This window comes from Rhipicephalus microplus, chromosome 1 (genome assembly GCF_043290135.1).
Source record: "Rhipicephalus microplus isolate Deutch F79 chromosome 1, USDA_Rmic, whole genome shotgun sequence".
Classification (NCBI taxonomy): Eukaryota; Metazoa; Arthropoda; class Arachnida; order Ixodida; family Ixodidae; genus Rhipicephalus; species Rhipicephalus microplus.
Window position 1 is genome coordinate 169,058,276 of NC_134700.1, and position 16,278 is coordinate 169,074,553.

The following is a 16,278-nucleotide window of genomic DNA, read 5'->3' on the forward strand; positions in this document are numbered from 1 at the left end:
GATACTTTGTTAAGCCACAGAGTCAAAATTCGTTTATCTATACTGTGAAAATATTTGCTGTGAAGTAGCTAAGTAAAAAAAAAGAACAATTGTCGGGCATAAAAACTTGCTGAATGCATTAATGTAATTGTGAAACAGCCTCTTAAGTATAACAGATTTAGCAACATAACTGGAATATCATTAGTAACATGTTCCTTACCTCTGGTACTCGGGCAAGGGCTTGACAACACCATCTGTGAAAGGAGAAAGTGTGCAAGTCACTTCTACAGTGTCATTTGATAAACGAGGCAAAGAATACGATCAAGAAAATGTTGAAAAATAACTGGCTTACCATTGTACACCTTGAGGATAGCCTCACACACAAACTTGTACTGACTCTGCAAGAACACAGAAAGTTCATACGTTAGTCCATACTGAATTCCAAATTGGAGTCATATTCATAGTTCTTAATCGAAATGGAGAAGTTAGAAAAAAAAAAACGAAATTGAGCTAAAAAAAAAAAACTTTCCCTAGTAAGAGCCGATTTTGTCACCTCCTATGTAGGTTGTTAACAAGAATTGCAAAACTACTTATAGCACCTTGAAAAATGCATTATTGCGATACTACTCTTATGGTGACGTTTCACAGCACAGTAGAATCTTACTCAACGCAGCCTGAATTAACTATAAAAACATCGTAAAAACCCGCGCAAAGCTCAGGGTTTTCCGCTAGACTTTACTATGCAAAATTTCTGCCCCAGACTATATGCATATACCAAGAATGTTCGGGCAGAACTGGTAATTTTGGTTTCGACAATACGTGGTGCTTCATCATCAGGTGTCTGCACGCTTCTGCGGTAGGTACCGTATAAACCAAAACATAAGTCGAGATATTTTCATTAAAATAATAAGCTAATGTCGCCCCTCATCTTATATAACGGTGTCTAGCTGAAAGTGTGCCGCTGTCTGGCAACATGTGGCTTGCAAGTGCTTGAGAAGCCGAACGCGGCCACATCCGCATCCAAATCCAATCGCAGGCAGTTTTTTGTTTTCTCTCGCTCTCTCTGTCTGTTTTCTTCGTGTTCATAATTTGCTTCCGATTTGTTCCGAGTTTTCGCTCCGCTTGACATTGCACTGCATTTTTAGTGGTCTTTTTTTTTTCCTTCAATGAATACGAGTAGCAGTACGAGGATGCAGTACTCAGCTGCGTTTAAACTAGATATTGTTGAGTTCGCAGAAGCGAACGAAAATATGGCTGGTCAGCGCCGCTTTGGTCTATCGGAAAAAAGGATGAGGATGGGGCGTTTGTCACACATGTCCCGTTTATTAGGGAGGCGATTGCCGGGCTAATTCCAAGAGCCGAAGTATCGGCCCCCCGAACCGCACCACGAAAGCGTGGACAATTTAGAAGTGGTCCTTATTGGTGCGCCAGCGGACGCCGGCTGTGGCCCAAAGAACAAGACAGAGCCGAGAGTTGATAAACAAACAAATTATATTCTCAATAATGGCAGATCGAAAATAATACACAAAAATGCACACTCCACAATAGTTACATACAATACGTCACCAATCAGACAACGTACTACACAGTACAATCAGCCACACTCAAAACAACTGACACAGACAACAATACGCACTACAATGCAGTCGCATGCATTGAACAACCAAGACACTTAAGGACTAAAGAGATAGAAAACCTATTCAGTCCAAAGTCCTTGGAACAAAAGTCTGAATGATACTCTTTCGAGAATCACTCACTCAAAGTCCAGCGTTGTTGTCGTTCCGTAGTTCTCGAAGTTTCTCTTCCAGGAAACCTCGCGTCCTCAAATGGCCACTCTCCAAGCTTCAAACTTCTTCGCCGGAAATCCGTCGGCTTCACACACGCAGCTGTTGCCCGCGTCTTCGCTCGATAGCGGTAAACCCACGCTCTTGCCTGTAGCTCGAGCCGTCCCTACGGACCAAAAACTTCGCCGACTACATGGCGGACTCTCTACGCACTCTGGCGCTCACTTCCGTCTCCTCCTGTTCTGTCACTACGGGCAGAACCTTCGCCGACTACACGGCGGAATTCCTACGCGCTCCGGCGCTAACTTTCCGTCTTCTCCTGATTTCTCGTCTTGGCCGCTCGATTAAATACCTTCCGCGCCACCTTCCAGAAATTTCTCGTCATTTCGTCGGCGCGATGCGCAGCGAAGGCTGGGGAGAGGCACGAGACGGTTCGACTGCCCTCTCCGGAGGATGATTCACTCGGTCTGACCCCGCCTCCTTCGTTCTAGAAAAATCGCGGCCTTGCTGGGCCGCCGATGTGGGGTGAGGAGCATCGTCTGCGAAGCCGTGCTTCTGCGGGGAGAGCGCGCGCCCGGGAGCCCTGGATGTTTGCTTTCGTTTTTTTTTTCTTTTTACCTCGCGGCGTTTCTGCCGCCCGTTGTCGCAAGGATTTGGCGGCGCGCTCTTTTTTAGCGCTCGTTCTGTGACACTGCCCCCCACTTTAAGAATATTATCTCATAATATTCAAAACCACACAAACGAGCGCGAACAGTCACCACACATTCTCACAGACTGTAACACAATCCGTCGCTCATGACACTTCACATTCACAATATATCACTCAATACAATCGTACATTGTAGTTCAATTCCACAACACATGAAATATAGCCACAGGTACATGCCTACAACACTTCATCACACATTCTAAACAATACAAACGTACAAAGTTCTGTCTATCCAACAATTATACAACACGATACATCACACCATCGCACAGAACACTGACTCACTCGACATACACTTGAGACACAGGATAACAAGAACATTAACACAACATATGTCACTCAGCACTGCCCAACACATTCTGATTCGACTTAAACACTTATCCTGGGTACTTCGAGCAGCGCTTGCGCCCCTTTTTGCGGTGCTCGCTCGATCTCTTCTTGTGCTTCCACGTTCTTTTTCGGCGAGCCCTTTCCAACGATGATATCTGAGGCGTCGTCTCAGCCATCGTTGTGTCTTCCGACACCGTTAACGCGTCATTACATTCGACGGGTCCTGTCTGTTTATTTACCCGCTTGATGATGCCTGTACGTCTTGCCCGGCTGGCCAACTCCGTCTCCTTTACACTGTCGGTCGGTTGAGGTCGTGCCGACGTAAGTCCGGTTGCTCGGCCCGTGAACTTATTCGACACGATCGTCTTCTCCTTCGCTGTCTCTTGCGCCGCGGCTTCGCCTCGGGCTCTAGTGAGATCCGTCACGGGATGCTCCTCCACTGTATCTCGCGGCCGCTGTGTTGGCGAGGGCTCTAACTTCGGGTCTTCTCCCAAACATTCTGGATCACTTGGCCCTCGCGCCCCGTCGATGTTTCCGATGACAAGGTCATACAGGGGGGTCGTCATGCATAACGCAGTAACCTTCCCGCTGAAGTACGGGGTTTCAACCTCAATTTCGGCTTCGGGAAGCATCCGGAACGTACGGTCAATTAGGCAAACCGGTTTCGTTCTGGCTGTCAACTCTCTTTCCCGTACCAAATTTCTCCGCACGATAACCGTGGAGCTACCGGTGTCTCTTAGGACCGTAATCTTCTTGCCTGCAACCTTTCCAGGCAGCGTTGGCATTCCCTTCGTAACACCGGTTGGCTGTTTTGACATTACAGCACCCACAATAGGAATTTTCTCCCCATTCTTCAACTCTACGAATCCATCAGTGACGGCATTATTATCAGATTTCGGTGCCGCTTGCACACAGGATACCTGGTGAGTTTGACTCACTCCGTTCCGACATGCGTCTGCTTTGTGCCCAGTCTGACCACACTTAAAACATTTTACTGCCGTAGGGCTCGTAAAGATCGTTCGACAGTTTTTCGCGCGATGACCCACTCGGTTGCACAGAAAACATCGCGGAATGCTCTCTGGTGCACGCTTCTTTTCTTCGGGAGCCAATTTCTTCGAATCATCGGGACAATCCTTCTTGACCTTGGCCAAATTAGTTCCACCTTGCGCTTCCAAGAATTGATCAGCCAATTCAAGCATGTCTTCAAGTGACTTAGCTCTCCTCTCTTTCAAGTACAGCGACAGGCTTGGGTGGCAACTAGTAAGAAATTGTTCTCTAATTAGGAGCTCTCTAAGCTCATCGTACTCCTGCGCTGTCCCTGAAAGTTCAATCCATCTGTCGAAATAATGGCAAAGTCGGGCGGCATACTGCGTAGCCGTCTCACCATCAGCTGGCTTTCCTGTCCGAAATCTGTCCCGGAATCCTTCCACAGTAAATCTAAATCGCTTCAGCAAAGCAGCTTTCACCTTTGCATAGTTGGCTGCATCGGTCGGCGTCAGCCTACCGTACACACTGAGCGCTTCACCACTCAAGCAAGTACTCAAAGCAGTTGCCCATTGATGTTCCGGCCAATTCTGGCTCTTCGCAATCGTCTCAAATCGGTGAAGGTACGCGTCAAGGTCGTCCTTCCTTTCATCAAACGCCACGAGCAGCTTGCTTGGGTTCAAGCGGAAGCCATGATCTTCCCGTTCGCTGCTTTCAACTCTAGCTTGGACGGGAGTTTCGCTTCGCTGTTGCAAACGGAGCCGCTCGAGTTCCATCTCGTGCTGACGCTGCCGTTCCCTTTCCTCTCTTTCTTCTTTCGCCCTCTCAGCTGCCAGTCTTTCTTTCTCCAGCTCCAACTTCAATTGTAGCTCTCTTTCTTCCTTCGCTCTCTCAGCTGCCAACCTCTCTCGTTCCAACTCAGCTGCTTTTTCTTCCTTGGCCCTCTCAGCTGCCAACCTATCTCTCTCCACCGCCTCTTTCTCCTTCTGGCTTACCCACTTCCGTAGTTCGGCGCCAGAAAGACCCATCTTCTCACCAAGAGATACTAACTTTTCGAGATCCATGGTGTCTCGCAACTCGCAAATAAAACCTTGCCGCGTGCAAAAAGTATCTGCCTAAATCAGTCTATCGGAACACTCCCCTGCACTCGTAAACGAGAACACTGAACAACACACAAAATCGTTCCGATAGCACTATCAACAACTCGAGGCTCTTTCTTACTACTTTGGACACACTGTGCACCAAAAGATCCTGTCGCGGACGCCAGATTAATTGTCACACATGTCCCGTTTATTAGGGAGGCGATCGCCGGGCTAATTCCAAGAGCCGAAGTATTGGCCCCCCGAACCGCACCACGAAAGCGTGGACAATTTAGAAGTGGTCCTTATTGGTGCGCCAGCGGACGCCGGCTGTGGCCCAAAGAACAAGACAGAGCCGAGAGTTGATAAACAAACAAATTATATTCTCAATAATGGCAGATCGAAAATAATACACAAAAATGCACACTCCACAATAGTTACATACAATACGTCACCAATCAGACAACGTACTACACAGTACAATCAGCCACACTGAAAACAACTGACACAGACAACAATACGCACTACAATGCAGTCGCATGCATTGAACAACCAAGACACTTAAGGACTAAAGAGATAGAAAACCTATTCAGTCCAAAGTCCTTGGAACAAAAGTCTGAATGATACTCTTCCGAGAATCACTCACTCAAAGTCCAGCGTTGTTGTCGTTCCGTAGTTCTCGAAGTTTCTCTTCCAGGAAACCTCGCGTCCTCAAATGGCCACTCTCCAAGCTTCAAACTTCTTCGCCAGAAATCCGTCGGCTTCACACACGCAGCTGTTGCCCGCGTCTTCGCTCGATAGCGGTAAACCCACGCTCTTGCCTGTAGCTCGAGCCGTCCCTACGGACCAAAAACTTCGCCGACTACACGGCGGACTCTCTACGCACTCTGGCGCTCACTTCCGTCTCCTCCTGTTCTGTCACTACGGGCAGAACCTTCGCCGACTACACGGCGGAATTCCTACGCGCTCCGGCGCTAACTTTCCGTCTTCTCCTGATTTCTCGTCTCGGCCGCTCGATTAAATACCTTCCGCGCCACCTTCCAGAAATTTCTCGTCATTTCGTCGGCGCGATGCGCAGCGAAGGCTGGGGAGAGGCACGAGACGGTTCGACTGCCCTCTCCGGAGGATGATTCACTCGGTCTGACCCCGCCTCCTTCGTTCTAGAAAAATCGCGGCCTTGCTGGGCCGCCGATGTGGGGTGAGGAGGATCGTCTGCGAAGCCGTGCTTCTGCGGGGAGAGCGCGCGCCCGGGAGCCCTGGATGTTTGCTTTCGTTTTTTTTTTCTTTTTACCTCGCGGCGTTTCTGCCGCCCGTTGTCGCAAGGATTTGGCGGCGCGCTCTTTTTTAGCGCTCGTTCTGTGACAGCGCTATTGAAGGGCGCAAAAAGGGAAGCTGCAGATGTGCAATCCTCGAAAAATGTCGTTTCGTGGACGAAGTGCCGTTCATCTCCAGCTGAAGGATAAGCTCATGGACTTTGTGCGGGAAGTTTGTGCGCGCTCGCTGCCATTGACCGTGGATACCATTCGCAGAAAGCCGTGGAACTCGCTGGAGAAGCAGGGCTCACGAGAGAATAGTTTCGTGCACCGAACTCTTGGGTGCATCGATTTATGCGACGCAAAGTATTTTCTCTCCGGCAGTGCACATCGATCTGTCAAAAGTTGCCGGACGAGTTTGAGGACAAGCTTACAAACGTTCAGTGCTTCGTGAACCTGCTTCGGGAGCAGAACGACTACATGATGGGGCAGATTGGCAACGCTGATGAGACACCCGTGCGGTTTGACATGCCTTTGTCGACCACGATCACGCAGCGCGGCGCCAAGAATGTGAAGCTGTTGTCCACTATCAACGAGCACTCACGCTTCACCGTCATGCTGGCATGCAGAGCAGATGGTAGAAAGCTTCCAGCGTTCATCATTTTCAAACACAAGACAATGCCGAAGGAAGTGTTCCCGCCCAGTGTTGTCGTTCGTATCAACAAAAAGGGATACATGAACGAGGCCATGATGCTCGAATGGATAACAGTAGAAGCGAACGCACTGCTGCAAGGTGCACTGCTGCACCTGGCCAACAGTTCCACACTACTCTTCCATCTTCCAACGCATCCAACACCAGCATGCTGGTGTTGGATGTGTTTCGTGGTCACTTGAAACCAACGCTGTGAAATGCGCACTTGGCGATGGGAAAACAGACCTCGCCGTGATACCAGGTGGTATGACGTCCACCCTCCAGCTGCTCGATGTTGTGCTAAACAAGCTGTTCAAGGACTTAGTGCTGCTGAAGTACCAAGAGTGAATGTCCGGCGACAACTTCAAGACACCGACGGCCCGCCTACAGAGGCCTCCGCTTGCGACTGTTTGTGGCTGGGTGCTTTCTGCCTGGCGTTCCTTGCCAGATTCCATGGTGGAAAGTGATTTCAAGAAATGTTGTATCAGAAACTTGCTGGATGGCACGGAAGACGACGCACTGTGGGAAGCGGCCAGCGATGAACTCTCGTCTTCAGAAGACAGTGGTGCTTCGTTGGACAAATAGGAGCAGTTGCGATGGAGGTTGAGGGGAGCTCCTACGATCGGGGTGCGGTGCGCCCAATTCGTAAATAAATGTGGTTTGGCAGATTTTGGTTGTTTTCCTTTTTTTCTTTTTCGGTAACCTGAACTTGGGGGGTCGACCTATAGTCCTGTTTATACGGTAGTGCTGTGGTGTTAGTGACATTAGTCCTACAAGCGGGCAACAGTGGCCACTGTAACCACTTGATGCATGTAACAATGACCTCGATTTTACATCTGTGACTTTACGCCATACCAGCTCCACGAAAGGCAATAAGTATTTGGCTGCCTTTAATAGAAAGGCTAGCTCAGCTGCTGAGTAACTGTGCTGAGGGCAACGATTCGGCGTGGACGAGCGGTTCATTCGCAGCTGGAGGAAGCAGACAGAAGCCCTCTTTGTAGGCAGCAGCCAGCGAAGAAGTTTTTAAAGGCCGAAACATGCAGCCTTTTCTGACATTGAATAAGAAGTGGTGAACTTAGTTCAGAAGCAACGGGCTGCACAGCTCGCTGTTAACATCAAGCTGCTGCAAGCAAAGGCAAGGAAGATTGTGTGAGATCAAAGCATCGAGTAGGCGATCTTCAAGGCGACCAAGGATTGGGTGTCCCGCTTCATGCGCCGGGCCGGATTTTTCCTACCTGGGGATACGTTGGCATCACAGAAGCTGCCAAAAAACTACGAAGAGCTGTTTGTGAGCTTTCAGAAGCATATTATTCTGTTTCATTTTATTTATTTTACAACAAAAAAGTTGCAGAAAATACAACATATCAATGAAAAGACATGTTCAAACAAACTGAGCTATGACAGGCTGAAAATGTAATCTGTTAGTGCAGCTTCGAATGGTCGGTTAGTGCAGCTGAAAGGAAACTGCCCTCGCGAAAGGCAGTCTCCTTTCAGCTGGGCCAGATGACAAGTGCTGATCAGGTGCCTGCGTATCTCGATATGCCATCGGCTCTGACAGTTCACAAAAAAGGCTCCAGGCAAGTTAACGTGCGATCAAGTGGGAATGAAAAAATGCGGGTGACTGTAATGCTGGCCTGCACGGCAGATGGGTGCAATCTGCCACCCTACGTCGTGTTCAAATGAAAGACGCTGACAAAGAGGGAAAAGTTCTCAAGGAATGTTGCCGTTCGCTGCCAAGACAAGGGGGGAATGGATGAATCTCTTGTACTTGAATGGATCAAGTACATGTGATGTCAACAGCCCCGAGCACTGCTAGGGCTCCCATCAATGCTTGTGCTTGACGCATTTCGGTGTAATCTGGCAGACTTGTGAAGCGATTGCTGCGCGGCTCTCGCAAAGAGCTCGTCGCTATCCCGGGAGGGATGACATCCTAGCTGCAGCCGCTTGAAGCGTGTCTCAATGGGCCATTTAAGGACCGCATCAAGCGCCTGTATATGGAGTGGATGAGGTACGGAGAGCCAGAAGTGCCCTGCCGGATGACTAAAGCGGGCCTGGCTAGCGATGCTGTGCTCGTGGACCTGCATTCCCGAGGAGCTCGTTTGTTGTTCCTTCAAAAAGTGCTTTATCTCAAACGCCCTCAACGGCACTGACAACGAGGCACTGTGGGAGGACATGTCTGACAAGGGAGCTTTGGATAAGAGCTTGTCAGGTGACGAGTACTTGAGTGTAAATAAATGTGTTTTTCTATATTCGGATGATAACTTTTTTGCCGCATTTGCTATGCCCGAAATGCACTTCAAGTTATATGCTGGTCCGACCTAAATGCGGATTTTTATGGTATATTCTACTAAGTAGGAACTTCGTTTACCGAGAAATATTTACAAGAGTGCAGCAAATAGAAATGCTACTGAGTTATAGGCAGTTTAGTGTGCCATTTTCTACTTACTGTGATGTCTGTTTACTGATATTCCACTATTTTATCAATATTGCTATTAAAAGGGTAACACAAAAGACAGTCCTTTAAAGCTATTGCAAGGTTCAAAATGCTTGTGACACTTTTAAAAAATGCTTTCAAGGATGCTAATAGTTTAAAGAAGCTACTAATGCATGTAATACATACTGAATTTAGCAATAGCTTTGAACCTAAGTGGGTGCACAAAAGTGCTCTTATTAGTGATTTACTGCCGGAAATAACCATCACTTTTGTTTTCGCAATGCTTGTATGCACGTTTTGCCCAACCATCTCAATATCAGTGCGTAATGCCCACTTCACTCTCAATATTCTGAGCAGTGCAACATTTAACTTTTCAAATGGTAAAATTAGGCCTACAGATGCAGGTTATTTTCACTTTAACATAGCGCAAGACACCCTGTATAGCGCTTACCCACGTACAGCCCGAGATGTATTTTGGGGATAGCAAATTAGGGAAAAAAAAAAAGGTTTTCACCCTAATATAGCACGAGGAAAACAGAAATTGGCTATATTTATTCACACACTTATTCGTCATCCTCTGATGCACTAAATTCCTAAACTCCCTTGTAAGAGATGCCCTCTTACAGCACCTCGTCTACAGTGCCATCAAAGGCGTATGAAATCGAGCACTTTTTGAAGGCATGACAAATGAGTGCCTCGGGAATGGAGACCAAAGCTTTGGCGATCTATGTGTATAACAGCATTGCCGGTGAGGCCAGTTCAAGCCACCCGGAGGGGTAACTTTCGACACTTTGAACCTCATCCAATTAACATAAATGCGCTTAATATGGTCATTAAATGGTTGTGGGCACACATCAATGGGCTGCAGCCAAGATGTCCTCCAGGGGCGACAATGAGCTCGGCGTGGGAGTCTGGCAACAGTTGCTTCACGAATGTGATGTTGAAATGCGTCAGGCACAAGCCTCGATAGGAGCCCCAGCAGTGTTCCACTTCTCCCGTATTAAGTCTGTTCACTCGCGCTCATCATCGGAAAATGCTCCATTTTTTCGGCCCCTAGAAACTTCTCCTCAGACTGTTGCGCACAAAGAGGGCTTCCTCCTATTTCCGCAAACCGCAAATGCTTCGTTCATCTACATTGAACTGCCGCCCTGCAGCATAGCTGCCGATGGTTTTGGCAGCTGATATCACCATTTTTTTAAAAGCAGCCGAATACTACTTTTGCAGCCCTCACATAGCGTAGAATTGTGGCCTTCAGAAAGTGGGACTAATGCTAGCACTTCCTAACAGAGAGGCCTGATGATGATGATAGTGGTGCACAATGTTGAAACCAAAACTGTGAATTCTGGATTGAAAATTTTTGGGAATCGCACACAGCATGTGGCCCAAATTCCGCATCATAAAAACTAGAAAAAAAAAACACGCATATGCAGATTCTCATGGTACTTTGAGAAATGTTTACAGAGTATTTCAAATCCCCAGCTTTGTTGCAGCTGCTCTTACCTCGAACACATAGTATGTCTCAACATGTTGATTATGTAAGTAGTCATATTAATGGTACAAATGCTTTTTTCCTTGTTGAGAACGAGCGCATAGCATGTAAAAAAAAGTTCCAAAAGAAGCATAATAATCTTGTTTTACATTGTGAATGTTACTGTTCCTATTAGACATGTCTACAATCACACAAGCATAAGTACAGTGAAGAACAGTGTTGGAAACCCCACGAATACTCACAGAGGTCTGGATGAGCATGGCACGCTGATCCCGCATGTCACGTGTCAGGTCCAGCGGGTAGACAGGCTCGTTGGCTTCGATGAGGCACATGGCCGTTTCCATGAGTATGAGAACGCCCGTGCGGCCGATGCCCGCGCTGCAGTGCACCACGGTGGGCTCCACCATGCCGTCCCTGCTTTTCCGGACGCGCTGCACGAACCCCAGGAACTCCGAGGCCTCCTCGGGCACTCCGTGATCTGGCCACGCTAAGTATTGCATGTGGGTGATGTGCCGCTCCTCCCGGTTCTGCGTGACAAACAATTTTTGTGAGAAACAGAGATTTGTTTTGAAGGAAACAGAAGAAGAGGAACTCTTTTGCTGTAATTTTCCAAAGAATGGTGCCCAAAGCTTTAGGCAAATGCAACGTTTTGCAGCGTCACATATTTTACACAAAATTTGTATGCAATGCGAGCCACTAGTCATCCATGACATCAACTATCCCTAAGACTTCAGCATTAGTCCTCTTTGGCTCATTGTGTCTAACATATTGCAGTGCTGCAGAATCGATTGCATTAATTAACACAATGCCACTAATATCGGGTCAACTGCCACCTGCCAGGTACGTCAACAGACACGAAAGCATAAATACAGGGAGGAAATAAGCGACTAGAGACAAAAAATACATATGTTTTAATTAAGCAAAGCAATGTCAAATGCAATTGTCGACAGTCCCTACACTATTGATCGACCAACAGGTAGCTAGAGACGTATACTGCTTGAACAAAGCTCTCCAACAAATAACCTGCAAATGACAACTTACCTGCGTGTTTATGAGGGTGAATTCACGAAAAGCGAAGGACGGTGTTTCTTTCTGCCTTACACAGGACACCTATAGATAAAAAAGACAATTTGCATTAAAAAAGGTATGCTGCACGATAAAACTGTTGGAAAAGAAGCCATGGCATTAGGGGCCACAAATTTAGACTGTTCTGCAATCCTCCTTAAAACTCTTGTTTTGACATAATTTGATCACATCTGCAGTAAGGAAAAAGAAGAAGGTGTTTAATGAGAAGGAGGAAGAGAGGTCGGCCTTGAAAGTGGGTTTCTGGCCTGCTAATCCTCACGGGGGTAAGGGAAAAGGGAAAGAAAAAGGAGGGTATGATAATAATATAATAATAAATAGTGCAACAGTTACAATACACCAAATTAAAGTGTAATATATTGCACATAAGGTTCACATACAATTTGCAATCATCAACAACCAAGACAACTGTCTGCCATATAATGTTTTGGCATTACTCTGCCCCAAAGGAAGACTTCATAGACAAACAAATTCCACATTAACTGTGTGATCACTGTGACCTTCTCTGGTGATAATTGGCAACATTGCCTCACTCTATTAGGCTTTTTGCTGTAATTAAGTACACTACCATACTTTCTTAAGCTTATGACATGAACCATACATTCACATAATCGTGCATGGCCAGCAGATTCGCTGACTTGGAGGCGAAAGCTTTGGAGAAGAAAAATGTTTTGCCAAACGAAGTCATATTCATGTGTGCACTAAAGCACACTAAACTAATGGCTGTGGCAGAAAAAAGCAAAGCATACTAAACTTTTAAGCTTTACATGACATTGTTAATATTTTTATGACTTTACATGACTTTCTCAACATTTTTTTATTATATGCTGCATTGGTAACCCCTTCGAGAGAAGGGTAAGCCGATTCTTTTAATGAAAATATATTTAATGACAAAAAAAAGAGTTCGACCATCAAATGACTCGATGTGGTAGGTGATTAACAGCACCAGAGATGACGAACAAGTCAACATGAACAGTAAGCGTGTAAGCACTTTGTTTTGTTAAGGTTGTTTTTATTGTAATTTTGTTGTACGATGACTACCCATCGTGTACCAGCACTACAGCGCAGGCTGGTCCAAATGATGACCCCACTGACCTGCAGGTGTCCATAGGTGTCAGTTTCATACAAGTCCGGCCAGTACTTATGACATTTGATGCGGCCCCGCTCGACCAATGTCGTCAGCATCACCACCAGAGTGCACTGCTGCTCCCATACCATCTGCAAAATAGCATCGCCCAGATCACAATGGCTGCCTTGACTGGCTCCTTTGTTTCAACTCCTGATAACTCGAAAAACTGCTGCATACTAATTTCCTGCCTGTCCTAGTCCTTTCTTCACACACGGTTAGAAAGTGCTTTCCTGTGGCGTTTCTTTCAGGGATCCAAAGTGGCATTGCCTTGAAACGAAAGTTACGAAGGAGTTCTTCGACATTGTAGCAACATCGCTTCCTCTTCGCTTTAACCCTCTAACCAAACAGAACAAGCAGTGTCGTCTCAGGAGTACACAAAGCTCTTGCTGCAAGCATGATCCCTTCGGCAAAATAATGTCAGTGGAATGTGAGACGTGAATTAATGTATAAGCTCTTTTTTCCTCTGTGTGCTCACAACCTTTCGTGTGACATACCGTAATTACTCGAATCTAACGCGCACCTTTTTTCTGGTTAAGCGAGTTCATAAATCGCATGCGCGTTAGAATCGAGTACGAACAAAAAAAATACGTTCAATCTATTGCCATCGGCAAATCCAAAATGGCCGCCCCGTACGTGCGTCGGCCATTTCTGCCTATGTGTTTCCCATGTGCGGCACTTCGTACGTGTGCTGAGGAGTCCGTCATCTAGTAGTGCATTAGCATCGACGGCGTGGAAGGGCCGACTCCAAAAACTCGAGTGCACCACGATGCCGCTTTTAAAAGAAAAGCCATCGCGTGTGCGGAAACGGACGGAAATCGGGCGGCATCGCGGTCGTTCGGAGTTCCCGAAACGTGCGTGCGGGACCGGCGGAAACAAAAGCAGAAGAATGTCGACAGCAAAGCTCACGCAAAGGCTTCAGTGGACCACAGCAGGGTCGGTTTCCGCAAATTAAAGAGCTGCTCGGCGAGTATGTGCTTGAGCAGCGAGCGGCACAGCCGCCCGTGATGACAGAACTGCTCCATGTGCGGGCTATGCAATTAGTCTTAGAAAAAGGTCTAATGTGGAGCCAGTTTAAAGCGAGCAGGTGCTGGCTAACTAACTTTATGAAGAGGAAACGCTTTTCCCCCCCGAAGTTTTGCGGAGGAGTACGATGAAAAGCTTCACAGTTTTCAGAGGTTCGTCCTAAACTTGCGGCGCAACAACGGCTACCTGCTTGGGCAAATCGGGAATGCCGATCAGACGCCTCTTTACTTCGACATGCCTGGCACCACAACCGTTGAGAAGGGGGCGAAGCAAGTTCGCGTGCTGACATTGGTCCACGGTAAAACTACAGTGACGGCAATGCTCTGTTACACGTCAGATGGGCACAAGCTTCCGTACCTCATATTTAAATGGAAGACGCTCCCGAAAGGAGTCGTTTTTTCGAGTGGTGTGATCGTGCGGGCCAGCGAGAAAAATGGGTGCGCGTTGCAATCGATGTCTTACGGTTTTTTTTTTTTCACGGTGGAAATGGGGTGGGCGTTACAATTGAGGGCGCGGTAGAATCGAGTAAATACGGTAAGTCAAGTATTTAATTGTAGCTTTTCACAAAACAAGGTGAAACGCTTAAAGCTCCAATTTTGGCAATATGTTCACACCATGGCTTGCAACTACTGCATTTAAGTGCAAAGAGTCCACAGATATTTGATGGGGTGAATATCTTGCACTCACTCGTTTTCAGCCATGAACAAAATACATGAGAGAGGAGGTGAGATAATTAAGGCTACTAAGCAATTGCATTGTACCAGTGACTCTAGAAAGTTTAATAGTAAATTCAACTATTGGCACAAGGTTTACCAAACATACATATACTCATCTGCACTCACCCTACAAACAACCGTAAGACCTTTTTACAGAATATCAATATTTGTTTCCATAAGACTGCAGTATATAAATGCCCTGATTAGGATTTTTGAGCCTTTAAGTGACTAAAGCAGCACATAAAAGAGCAATTTGCAATAACAAGGAACCATGTGATAGTAGATGCCACCGTACACAGTTTTGTGTCAGTTAAGTGACACATCCAGCAGTAAGTGATCACTGGCTACAGACGCCAAAGCTCACCTCCCAAAAGTCTATCGTGGTATTGGGCAAAGGACCTTGTGTGGCTATGTACCTATTTACAATGCCCGATGTGGGGATGTTCATCTGCGCAGAAAGCAGAAAGGAAACAAAGCATAAGACTAAAGCATAATGTGAAAGAACACAGTATAGATTGCTTGCAGTTATACAAAGCTTAGAATAGCTTCAATGATCTTTAGGTGTTCAACTAAATTGTAGTGACCCCCCTGGCACAGCATATAGTTGTCTGCTAATCACTTCATGAATATGGATTATACGACTTTCAGGATCCACACAAAGCCGTCGCATCATCTGGGAGTCATATATAAGAAACACTAAGCATATACGCCACTCAGCCATATGCCAAATCTGTCACTCAGCCTTGCCCAAAAAAATAGGTACAGACCACCTGAATAAGCCCATGGCATGACCTTGTGCCTCTGCTAGGAAGGTAGATAAAATTATTCTTGCCAGTGGCAGCTAATGGCAGCGTTACTTAGTTGAAAGAGGTGCCAGTAAATATTCTCAACTTGAAAAAAAAATTGAGTCCAACACCCGTTTTTCTATCGATAGAGTCGGAAAATTGGCTGCGCACCAAACTGTAACTGTGCTGCCAATAGCCTCCCTTCAGAAGAGTTAGACACGGTTTCATCCCTATCACGTAAAGGCGACAGACCAAGAGTTTGCGTAGAATGCCTTTGTGCGAGATTGGGCTGTGTGCGTTGTAATTGCCTTGTGATGTGCAACTAGTGATATCCTGCTGTTATTATGAATGTTGATGTCAAGTAAAAGTAATTTTGCAAAGTGAAAACAGCTGTGTACCGCCCTTATGCGTGCGCAAGCCTGTGACTGCGACAAAGGCAGGAGATCAGCTATATGTCAACCAGGAAATGTTTCTATAGACAGAAAACATGCAAGTATTAGCCTTTTGGCCAGCTGAAGCTACTCTGTGTGGATAGAGCAGACTACGTAACAACCCCGGATGCATACACAAGCAATCGAGGCGTGTGCAGAAGCGCACGAATTTCCAGGAAAATAAATTTTGCATTCCAAGATGACATCTGTCTCACTCTCTACTTTTCTAATCGTCAACCTAGAGGAACCCAAGTTCACACTTCGCTCTCGTTTATATTTTGTAGACGTTTGATTTAAGTAAAGACGTTTTTTTTTTTTTCGAACAAAATCTGAATGTCGTAAAAGGTGGGGTCGGCGTAAAACTGTGTCGTATAACCAA

At 46.5% G+C, this 16,278-nt stretch overlaps 1 protein-coding gene across 5 annotated transcripts in view; it reads right to left on the reverse strand.

Moving 5' to 3' along the window:
- LOC119178453 (protein tyrosine phosphatase Meg) overlaps positions 1–16,278 on the reverse strand; it is a 365,579-nt gene that overhangs the window by 4,903 nt on the left and 344,398 nt on the right. For all 5 annotated transcript variants that reach the window (XM_037429656.2, XM_037429658.2, XM_075887796.1 and 2 more), the window contains 6 exons: positions 15,048–15,131; positions 12,911–13,033; positions 11,774–11,842; positions 10,975–11,259; positions 332–377; positions 200–233 (listed from right to left, as the gene is read on the reverse strand). In XM_037429656.2, coding sequence (XP_037285553.2) covers positions 200–233; positions 332–377; positions 10,975–11,259; positions 11,774–11,842; positions 12,911–13,033; positions 15,048–15,131 — 641 coding nt within the window. The remainder of the gene's footprint in view (positions 1–199; positions 234–331; positions 378–10,974; positions 11,260–11,773; positions 11,843–12,910; positions 13,034–15,047; positions 15,132–16,278) is intronic.